The sequence below is a fragment of the Cydia pomonella genome, chromosome 18, assembly GCF_033807575.1.
Source record: "Cydia pomonella isolate Wapato2018A chromosome 18, ilCydPomo1, whole genome shotgun sequence".
In the NCBI taxonomy this organism is placed as follows: domain Eukaryota; kingdom Metazoa; phylum Arthropoda; class Insecta; order Lepidoptera; family Tortricidae; genus Cydia; species Cydia pomonella.
In genome coordinates, this window is record NC_084720.1 from 13,932,573 (window position 1) to 13,944,772 (window position 12,200).

The 12,200-nt window shown below is 36.5% G+C and overlaps 1 protein-coding gene across 1 annotated transcript in view; it reads left to right on the forward strand.

Moving 5' to 3' along the window:
* Positions 1–791: 791 nt before the first annotated feature.
* LOC133527902 (parathyroid hormone 2 receptor) overlaps positions 792–12,200 on the forward strand; it is a 55,951-nt gene continuing 44,542 nt past the window's right edge. The window contains exons 1-4 of the mRNA XM_061865096.1: positions 792–976; positions 1,973–2,162; positions 2,637–3,086; positions 3,144–3,291. Of these exons, the coding sequence (XP_061721080.1) occupies positions 792–976; positions 1,973–2,162; positions 2,637–3,086; positions 3,144–3,291 (973 nt within the window). The remainder of the gene's footprint in view (positions 977–1,972; positions 2,163–2,636; positions 3,087–3,143; positions 3,292–12,200) is intronic.

Consider the following 12,200-nt stretch of genomic DNA (forward strand, 5'->3'; position numbering starts at 1 on the left):
GGCGACTGTGCCTCGCGAATTAATTTGTGTGTTGGGATTCTAATGGCGTCTTTTTCTTTTGTTTTGTTCGAGCAAAGTCAAACTGGAGGTTGTGATTTTAGTACTTTACCGTTAAATGGGGTGACTTTAGGAAATTTTGGGTTTACATTGATAGTTTTAAAATGGCATTTAAATTTGCATGTTTCTTTAAATATAATATGGCTTTAAAAAAAAAATTCTTTTCAAACTCACCCCAGGTACCCGTATATTATGTTATTTATGTTCGAGTCGTATGTTCTACCGCAGCGTTAAACGAGGATCCGCTGTGCACTTTTTGTGATGGGGAAAAATCTTAAACTCGCGTCAGGTCACGTAACCGTCAGATTGAGAATTTGTAAGACGGAGACGTGACTTCATGGTGACGTGCAAATTCAATGTCATCGAAGCCTGGTTACTTTTGAAAAATCGTATTTCATTCAAGTGTGACATTTTATTTTCTTCATATTGGTTGTTATCAAAATAAATAACATAGTAGCGACATCTATAATGATTTGTACCAGTGTTTCATTACTGTATCTATATACTGTACTGTATCTGTGGTTTAAAAATAAAATCAGTCCGTTCTAAATCGTTACAATGGTCGTTTCTTTTAACAGGTTATGGTCCAGCATATGGCCTTTAGACTACTAAATCGCGAAAATATAAGTAATTTAAGTGTGAAAGTAATTGCAGTTATATTTCGCAGTAGGATTAGTTAGTTAGTCGGGCAGTTTTGAACTCTGTTTATAAAACCGGACGGTGACTGTGCAAAAATGGCGGCGAACTATATAGTTAACGTGCCGAAACTTAAAGGAAGAGAGAACTACGACGAATGGGTATTTGCGGCAGAAAATTTCTTAGTTCTGGAAGGAATGATGAAGTGCATCAAGCCAGAAAGAGATACGAACGGTACAGAAGTAGCTGTTTCGGCCGCAGATGATGCTAAGACAAAGGCAAAGTTAATTCTTACCATTGATTCGTCATTGTATGTTCATATTAAGACCGTGACTACTACAAAAGCACTGTGGGAAAAGCTCAAATCGCTTTTTGATGATTCCGGCTTCACGCGGAGGATTAGTCTCCTAAGAAATTTAATTTCCATTCGATTGGATAATTGCAGTTCCATGACATCCTACGTTACTCAAATCATCGAGACGGGGCAAAAATTATGTGGAACAGGATTTGCAATAAATGACGAGTGGATTGGCTCGTTGCTCTTGGCTGGATTACCAGAGAAGTTCTCACCCATGATTATGGCTATAGAACATTCAGGCATTCAAGTGACAGCGGACGCCATTAAAAGCAAACTTCTCGATATGGAAACCGGAACTTGTGTCGATGGTAGTGAAGGAGATAGTGCATTTGCCGCGTCTAAAAACTGGCATCACAAAAATCGACAAATGGCTGCCGCGAAGAAAGATGGCGCGAAGGGCGCTAAGTCAACAAAAGCAAATGTCAAATGTTATCGGTGTCACGAAGTGGGTCATTATCGTACGCAGTGTACATATAACTCTAAATTGAATAAAAACGTGGATCGTAAACAGACTAACGCATTCTCAGCTGTGTTTTTAACTGGAAGTTTTAGTAGGAACGACTACTATGTTGATTCTGGAGCCAGTGTTCATTTGACACCAAACCGAGATTGGATTACACGTAATTTTCATGAAACTAGCGAAGAAATAGTTGTTGCTAACCAAGAAATCGTTTCGGTAACGTGTTCTGGCGATATTCAGATCGTAACCTCAGTGAAGGACTATGAATACGAGATAAACATCGAAGGTGTACTTTGTGTACCAAATTTGACAACTAACCTTCTCTCTGTTAGTAAATTGATTGAAAAGGGAAACAAAGTGGAGTTTACAAAGACAGGTTGTCTTATTTTCAACAGAACTGGTGACTTGGTAGCTACTGCAGCGTTGACAAATGGTGTTTATAAGTTAAATATTGTTTCTAGACGACTAGCCGCGGCGGTGACTACGTCGGGCGAGGTTTGGCATCGGAGAATGGGTCATGTTCACAGTGATTGCTTAATGAAGACGAAGAATGCAGTAGAAGGCATGGATTTAAACGAAAAAGTTGATATCACCAAATCATCTTGCAAGACATGCTGCGAGGGCAAACAGTGCCGGCTGCCCTTCAAGCATGTAGGCACTAGAAGCAGTGACTTGTTAGATCGAGTACATACTGACCTGTGTGGTCCCATGGAGGCAGTTTCACTAGGAGGCTCAGTATATTTTCAGTTATTTGTAGATGATTTTAGCCGGATGACATTTATATACTTCTTAAAGCATAAGAATGAAGCTTTGAAGTGCTTTAAAGAATTTAAAGCTATGGCAGAAAATCAAACAAATAGAAAGGTGAAGATTGTTCGTAGTGACAATGGAAAAGAATTTTGTAACTCAAGTTTTGAAGCTTACTTGAAGGAAATGGGTATAATCCATCAAAAAAGTAACCCATATACTCCTGAACAAAACTCGTTGTGCGAACGCCAGAATAGGTCTGTGGTTGAAAAAGCAAGATGTATGCTTTATGATGCTGAGCTTGACAAAAAGTTTTGGGCTGAAGCCTGCCATACCGCAGTCTATCTCCATAATCGCACTGTGTCTTCGGTGTTGGAGGGTAAGACACCATATGAACTGTGGACTGGGATGAAGCCAGATCTAAGCAACATAAGAATATTTGGTTCTCCAGTCATGGTTCATATAGAGAAACAAAAGAGGACCAAATGGGATAAGAAGTCACGTGAGTGTATATTACTTGGATATCCTGATAATATAAAGGGATATAGAATATATGATCCAAAAACAAAGAAAATCTCTACAAGCAGAGATATTATAGTGATGGAAAAGCCCTCAGAATCATATAGTATTATGGAGGTTGAAAATAAAGATAAAGAAGAAGCAAAGGACCAGGAGCTGCAAGATTCAGTGGGGGAAGAAAACACAGAATCGACACTGACAGAAGAGTCAGCATCGGATACATCTAGTGAGTATGTTCCCAGTGAGTATGAAGACACAATTGATACTACTAAAGTCATTGCGGATACTGCGAAGGTGATATCCAGACCAGTGAGACAGTGTCGTGCACCTGAAAGATATGGATTTGATGGTGTGTTTTTTACCCAGAATAATATTATGGACAGCACAATGGAACTGACATTGGAAGAAGCCTTGAAAGGGTCTGAGAGGGACCAATGGTTACAGGCAGTCAGGGAAGAACTTAAGTGCTTTGAAGAAAATTGTGCGTGGGAAGTAGTTGATGTTCCTAAAAGTGGTACCATAGTGCAGTGCAAGTGGGTATTAAAGAAAAAAATTGGACCAGACAATCAAGTGCGCTATCGTGCTAGATTAGTGGCAAAAGGGTTTACACAACGGCCCGGTGTGGACTATGTGGAAACTTTCTCGCCGGTCGTGAGACATAGTACCCTAAGGTTACTTTTTGCTTTGTCTGTAAAGCTTAAATTAGATATAACTCATCTGGATGTAACCACTGCATTCTTGAATGGTGAGCTTAATGAAAATATTTTCATGCAAAAACCTCAGGGTTTTCACTGTGAAGACAGTAGTAAGGTTCTTAAATTGAAAAAGGCAATATATGGCCTCAAACAAGCGTCAAGAATGTGGTATCAAAAGGTAGATGAGTGTCTTACTAAAAATGGATATGTAAAGTCAAAATATGAACCATGTTTGTATATAAAAAATAAAACTACAATAGTCGCACTCTATGTGGACGACTTCTTTGTGTTCTCAAGTGATGAAAAAGAAACTTGTAATTTAAAAGCAATTTTAGAATCTCAATTTAAAATTAAGGACTTAGGTCAAGTAAGACAGTGTCTTGGAATGTCAGTTTGCTATGATAAAGAGAAAAGTGTTCTTACTTTAAGTCAGAGTGAATATATTCAGCAATTGTTATTAAAATTCAATTTAAGTGATTGTCACACTGTAGATACTCCAATGGAGAGTGGATTAAAATTAACTAAATGTGAGAAAAGTAATAAAAACTTGCCTTATCAGCAATTAATAGGCTGCTTAATGTATTTAGCTATACTTACTCGCCCTGATATAGCATACTCAGTGGTATATCTTAGCCAGTTCAACAATTGTTATGATAAAGAGCATTGGAATCATTGTAAACGTATACTTAGGTATCTTAAGAAAACCAAAGATTATTGTCTAACATATAGAGGCACAGGCAATAAAGAAATTGTGGGATATGTTGATGCTGACTGGGGCAGTGATGCAACAGACAGAAAATCATATACGGGGTATTGCTTCACTTTGTCAGAGGGTGTAATTTCTTGGGGTAGTAAAAAACAAAAAAATGTAAGTCTTTCTTCTACGGAAGCTGAATATGTTGGAATATCGGAGAGTTGTAAAGAGGCAATTTACTTGAGAAATTTATATCAAGAGATCACAGGGGATGTGTATTGTATTGATATTTTTAATGATAACCAAAGTGCCCATAAACTCTTGCACAACCCAGTTTTCCATAATAGAACAAAACATATTGATATTAAATATCATTTTTGCCGGGAATGTGATAATAATAATATAGTTAAGGTTAAGTATATGTCAACAATAAATATGGTAGCTGATTTGTTAACAAAGGCATTAAACTCTAGTAAACATCATAATTTTTTGAAATTGATGGGTATGCAACCCCGGTGTATAGTTATGCAGTAGTATGTAGTTGGCATTGTGTGTAATGTACTTTATTTTGATATAGTGGGGGTATTGGTTGTTATCAAAATAAATAACATAGTAGCGACATCTATAATGATTTGTACCAGTGTTTCATTACTGTATCTATATACTGTACTGTATCTGTGGTTTAAAAATAAAATCAGTCCGTTCTAAATCGTTACAATGGTCGTTTCTTTTAACACTTCATAATCAAAGTGCTGTCATAACGGTTAAAGAGGCTTAATCTTTGTTAATTGTGTTGTATTGTATCTTTGTGTTGTTGGGTGTGCATGATTGTAGATACTCAAATGTTTCCTTACCAAAAAGTTAAATAACAGAAAAGAAGCGTGATTATTTTACATGATGGTGAACGATTCATTAACATTTACTGATTGTGTAGGCTGCAGTCCTATACTACTATCTCCCCGTGGACAACTGGACAGTATAATACTACAAAAAAGTTGACCTACTCAAATAATAAGAAAGTAGGTATTCATTGACCGAGCGTTAGCGAAAGTCTCTGTTTCAGCTGGGGTCTCAACTCAACCGACTCTGGTGAAATTTTGTGAGCAGGTTTGATGATTAATTTTTTTTGGTGAATAAATTTTTAGAAATTTTCCAAAATGGCTGAGCCATACATTTATTCAGTTTTAAGTTATGCTCGCGAGGTTTACAACTTACAGATGGCCTTAGGATTTATTCATGTCTTTCAATTAATTCTGATGAAGAAACAGTTGAAATACTTTGAGATGTGCTCCGGTCGTTAGGAGTATGTACTTACTCGTAATTGTTCGATGTTAACATTTTGAACTAATGCCCGGGACACACATACGAACTTTGGTCTTCCAAGTTCTGCCGGCCAAGTTAATATAGCACTAGTATGTTAGTTAACTTCAAGTTTAACCAGCTTCATTTAATTAACATGTTAGTAAATAATTCATTAAACATTCTAGCTTGAAAACCACTTTCTGATCTGAGGGTTCTTCGGTTGGCCGTTAAAAGGTTTAGGATCCTAGATAAATATAATAAATTGGCATAAAGCGCTGGTGGCCTTGCGGTAAGAGCCGGCGACTTGCAATCCGGAGGTCGCGGATTCAAACCCCGGTTCGTACTAATAAGTTTTTCTGAATTTATGTACAAAATATCTTTTCAGTAAAGGAAAACATTGTGAGGAAACTGGACAAATCCAAATAAGGCCTAGGCCCTCTGCGTTGGAAGGTCAGAATTGACAGTCGCTTTCGTAAAAACTAGTGCCTACGTCAATTCTTGGGATAATTTTCCAAGCAAACCCCATGCTCCCATGAGCCGTGGTGAAATGCCGGGCGAATGCGATAAAGATGATGATTAGCATAAAAAAGATAAGAAAAATACCTACTTTTTGCTGGTAATATTTTTCAAATCTCTGAAAATGCCCGACTCTTATAAATTAAAAAGTAAGGAAAGGGTTTAGTAGTAAATTATATTCACGAAGCGGCACAGGATTAAGCCGCTTTTACTGACCCATTCAAAAAATCCTCTTTGTATTGTATACTTTGGACAAAAATAGAAGGTATGGCAGGAAAATAACATCCTCCTCCGGAGTCGAGGGTTGTCGAGTTCGAATTGTGCCGCTCAAAAATAATAAACCATGCACGCATCATTGTTATTGCAAAGCCTGCACTAGCTACGATTTCTACTGGGTATGAAATATTCATAGCTCACCAACGATCTATTTGTCATGACAACGCTCGCGGCGAGCATTTCCATATTTATTCGGATACATAATTTTATTGACAAACATGGTAACGGGCCCGCATGTGGTAAATCGCTCTGGATAAAGACAACACGGTAATCAAGATAACTTGATAATTGTATTCTGAACGGTCTGTTTTCCAAATATTAATTGCTATTAATTACTTATACTTCGAGCGATATTGAACTTACTGTTTTAATACAAAATTAATTAATACCTAGGTACTAAGCAAAGTAAGGAAATTGAATATTCAAATAACCACTGAATATAAATAAACGTCCTAGTAAGTGATTAAAAAAAAGTCTTGTCTGGTGTATGCTTTCGAGCGGGTCTTACTCAAGCATATGCTAGAATAAGAATGTATACTGTAAAAGGGACCCAAAATTCCTCATGATTTTAAAAAACGATGTCAAACGTATTTAAAACATTTGCGTCGTTTTTACAGTACTGTTTTTTTATTTAACTTAAAACCAATTTTAAAAGTTGATTAGAAGAACTTTTAATAGTAACTTCGTGATACCGAGAAACCTTTATCTCGACTTTCCCCTATTACAAACTTGCACATTATGCGATTGTTCGCTCGGCCCGACTCCCCAACTTTGTCATTTGCTCACTTGTGTTAATATTTACCTGTGTTCATTAATGACACGACATGTCCTTACTCCGTGAGAGTAATTTATCTTTATTGCAATGCCTTAAGGTTCATATTGGTCATTTGCCATGTAGTGCGTAAATCTTAATGGTTCAGTGTGTTAAACTGTTCTTTTTTTATTATCATGTTGAAGAATTGATTAATTAAGCGCTTAAGTTAGCTAACTGTTGAGTCTCTGTCATTTAGGGTACAATTTATTAATTCATCACTAATTTCACTGCAATAATCTTAACATCCGCTAATATCACTAGGTACGAGTATCGTTACCCCACCTACCTTTTTATTGCGTTTGTTTATTTTAAGCGTATGTGTTTGTTTGTTATCTTTCTCTATTTTTAGCTCTTTGCAATAGCTACCTGTTGACTTTTATATGAGCTGAGCTCTACATTTGCCGCTAAACCAACGTTGTCTGGAAGAAATCGCTAGTTAGTGATAAGACCGCCTGGTTTTAACTATTTATATTTTATGTTTTAATTTATTCTCAGTGCCACATGTAATAGTACATTACGATACAAGTGCGAAAAATAGGAAATTCGAAACGAGTGGCGATAACTTAAAAGACGATCGAAGGGAGTGTTTTAAATCGACACGAGTTGCGAATTACCTATTCGCACATGTATCGTATAACGTTTTATAGTACATATGGCCCTTTAAATATTCGACATAGTAACGTAATATGCTAATTTTCGCACTAGTGCGGTAAAGTAGCACCATATGTACTGTAAAATATATTTTTATTGGAGCATAACTACTTACTAATGTGCATTGGGGTAACATCGAAAGCGCGGTAATGTAAAAAAAAAATACAATTTGTTTTCAAACAGATTACAACATAATCTACTTCCTATAGATTGTTAGCTAATAAGTATGACGTTTTATTCCTAATTGCATAATTATTATAATTACTCATTTAATATAATATATGCATATAATGTGTATCTAATTTTACTTATGGCAGTGCTTTTATAACATTAGATTAAGCTTATGGGGTTAAAAATTTCTAATATCTACTAAACAGACGCACTTTCTATTGTAGCAATACCATATACCGTAAACTAGATGCCATGATAAGCGTTGTAGTAACTTAGGTGTTGCTAAAGTATGGAGTCTTGCTGGTTTAGGAGATAATATTCAGACTTTAAAAATTACCCCACTTACGAAATTACCCCGATGCACCTTATCTTACCGATGCTAAAACTTAGCATATTGCTGAATCTTAACAAATTCTTCCTCTTGAGTAAACACTATATTAATAAATATAATCTAAACATTAAACAGCAATACTCAATACCCATCTTTGATAATATCGTGAAATCCAGCAGAAATCCAACATTATTAATTTCAACTTCACACGTGTTTATTGAACTAAATCCAAAATGATGAAACGCTTAGCTATATTTTCCACCCACCCAACCACCCAAATCGACCGAACCAACCAAATAAAAGCAACCAAGTCCTGAGCCGTCATTAAAATGATAGGATTTTGCTTCCAGCCGTTTTCCTTTTTCGAATAAAATACTCGTTAAAGGCACAGAGGTGAGACTAGACGCAAAGGCAGTATTCTAGAAAGTAATATGGCCCGGCCGACTACGCTTAGTAGTTAGGAACTGCAGGACAGCAAATTGAAATTCAACATTTGGTAGTTTATTCTTAGACGACCAGTCTGGCCTAGTGGTTAGTGACCCTGCCTACGAAGCCGATGGTCCCGGGTTCAAATCCTGGTAAGGGCATTTATTCGTGTGATAAGCATGGATATTTGTTCCTGAGTCATGGGTGTTTTTTATGTATTTAAGTATTTATAAATATTTATATATTATATATATCGTTGTCTAAGTACCCTCAACACAAGCCTTATGGAGCTTACTGTGGGACTTGGTCAATTTGTGTAGTAATGTCCTAGAATATTTATTTATTATTTTTATTATTCTAAATTAACTTTGTAGGGTAAGGCTAAGTTCACATGGCGTTAATTTATACGGGATGTTATCGAATACTGTGGTGACAGTGACAATAAAATTTGTATGGCATCTTTCAAAACCGTTCACACGGCATCTAGTATGGGGCAAAGCCGTCTAGGAATGGACGGACGGGAAAAATTAAATTAATTTCTAAAAAATTAAATTCTTTCTAAATGTTGAAATTTTTATTTTTTACTACCTAATTCTACCGTTAATAAAAATTCAGTTCAAATACTATGTTCAGGTATTTATTTGGATATACTTTGTGTAATTCTTGTTGATGACTGATTTGACATTTAGAGACAGTATACATCTCTAATAAAGTATTTATTATTTCATAGATTCGATATTTGTAATTGTTTTTTTTTTTTTTTAATTTATTGTTTGTAAAAATGGACATGTAAAAGTGCCCCTGTAGCCTATTTGCTGAATAAATGTTTGATATTTGATATTTGGTAACTAATGCAAATTTTATGGTCTTTTGCCAAAAGTAAATTAAACTCGATTATTCATTAAGTACATATTTTACGACCGGTATGTATTTTTAAGGTTTCGAGCATTTGTGTGTAGTATATTGCACATTTTCGTCGTTTTTAGGGTTCCGTTGCCAAATGGCAAAATAGTGGGGTTTTTAGGTGCACTCAATGTATGGGAACCAATATTTTTCTCATTAAAGCATGAGACTTGGCACACTTGTTACTAAGGTGGACCAGAGTCGAAAACGCTCGGGAGGCAGCGGGAGACACCCCTCTAGTGGGGAGGGGGAGGGGGTGAAGTTTTCCTACACCGCGGGCACTGTTGGTCGTCATAACTACTAAACTACAGCTACTAGGGCAAGTGTGGTATCATTTTCGGATAAATAAAAGATGGCCAATCATTTTCTAAAACAAAAAAAATACCTTTACATAGAAAAAAATTGAAATACGGCCCAAAATCTAAAATCTTTTGAGTAAAAAAAATCTTTCAAGGCAATAAATTTTTAATGATTACCGATATCGGATTAAAAAAATTATATTTAAAAAGCGCATTAATACAGATTCCAAAAATGTAAGTTACATTGAAAATATTTAAGAAAAAGTTCGTTTAAAAAAATAATAACACCTCGCGGCAGAGTCGTAAAAACTTGTGAGGAATGTTGTATTTACATAATTTGTTTATTGTAAAATGTGAAGCACTGCCTATGTAATGCAATCCTTTAATTCTATACACAATTGTTAAGATTGTTAGTTTTGCGTATGAATACATATATTTAGTACCTACTTAAACAATAAATACGTAGGTACTCAATTAAATAGGTAAGTACCTAAGTACCTAGTTAGGTACTAACTTTATTTTGAAATTACATGAAACTGCAACACTAAAAGAAACGTTGAGCTGTGCAAAATTACGTATAGATAATAGGTACCCATAATATTTTTATCATTCGATTTACTATATGAGCGCGCTGCGGGGAAGTGTCAGGGCCACAAAAAGCGAAAGTCCTCCCCCTGTTCCATGCCTTCACAGGTTGTGATACTGTGTCCTATTTTAACGGGAAAGGAAAAAAAAGTGCAATAGATGCATGGAACGCATTTCCCAATGCCACAGAAGGGTTTCTGGCAGCATATGAGGGGAGTACTAGCGAGGCGTTTACAGTAATCGAAAAGTTTGTCGTCATTTTATATGACAGGTAATAAGCACTTTTTAAAACTAGCAATACAATAAAATAGTCTAGTAACTAATTTTTTTGTTTTGTTTTAGAGCCAGTTTATTTACAACCGTAAACGAAGCCCGAAAGCACCTATTCTCGAAAAAAGACCGCCAATTGGAGAATATACCTCCGACGAAAGCTGCTCTATACCAGCATTTCCTGCGGGCAGTGTTCCAAGCAGTCCATGTATGGGGTCAGATGTCACCGAATCAAAATCTTCCCTGTCCATCTAACTGGGGATGGAGAAAAGTCAGTGAAAGCTGGCAACCTACATGGACAGACTTGCCCGTAGCTGCAGATGCATGCCTGGAAATGATCCGGTGCAGATGCAAAAAGAGGTGCGGCGGCTCGAGGTGCCGGTGCTTTCAGCGGCAACTTAAGTGCACGGAGCTTTGCGATTGTGGGGGACAATGTAAATAATAAACATTTTTAAGTAAAATTCTATACTGTTTGTTTAATTTCTTTATAGATTTTGGGTCACTTGAAATCGTGCCCAGCTGAGCCATAAGTTTAAATATGCTTATACACACGATAAAAAATGTCTTCTATCAAATAATTATTAAAATTGAGCTATATACTATATTTAGAGAGCGTCGGTGGCGTAATGCTTAAGACCGCTACCTCCTGTGCGGGAGGTCGTGGTTCGAATCCTGGCCGCATACCAATGTGTTTTCGAATCTCGATTTCATATGTACGTTTATTCGACGCTCTTACGGTGAAGGAAAACATCGTGAGGAAACCTGCACACGGCTGCGAGGAAACTCGAAGCTTGTGTGTGAAGTCGACCAACCCGCACTGGGCTCGCGTGATCGACTAAGGCCCGATCACCCTAATGCAGGGTAGGCTCGAGCCCCTCGGTGGGGACATATATGAGCTGATATGATGATATACTATATCTAATGAAAACTCCATCCTTATTAGTTACAGCTTACAGGACACTAGCAACCTATAAAACTCGTTTTTGGTGTTCATAATTGGCTAAGAATTTTTTACGACTCTGCCGCGCGGTGTTCTATACTTTTTTAAATAATTTTTTTCTTAAATATTTGCAATGTTACTTTTTTTTTTGAATCTGTATTAATGCGCCTTTTTAAATATATTTTTTTTAATCCGATATCGGTAATCATTAAAAATTTATTGACCTTGAAAGATTTTTTTTACTCAAAAGATTTTAGATTTTGGGCCGTATTTCAATTTTTTTCTATGTAAATGTGTTTTTTTTGTTTTAGAAAATGATTGACCATCTTTTATTTATCCGAAAATGATACCACACTTGCCCTAGTAGCTATAGTTTAGTAGTTATAACGACCAACAGTGCGCGCGGCGTAGGAAAACTTCACCCCCTCCCCCTCCCCCCTAGAGGGGTGTCTCCCGCTGCCTCCCGGGCGTTTTCGACTCTGGTCCACCTTAGTAACAAGTGTGCCAAGTCTCATGCTTTAATGAAAAAAATATTGGTATTGTCCTATAA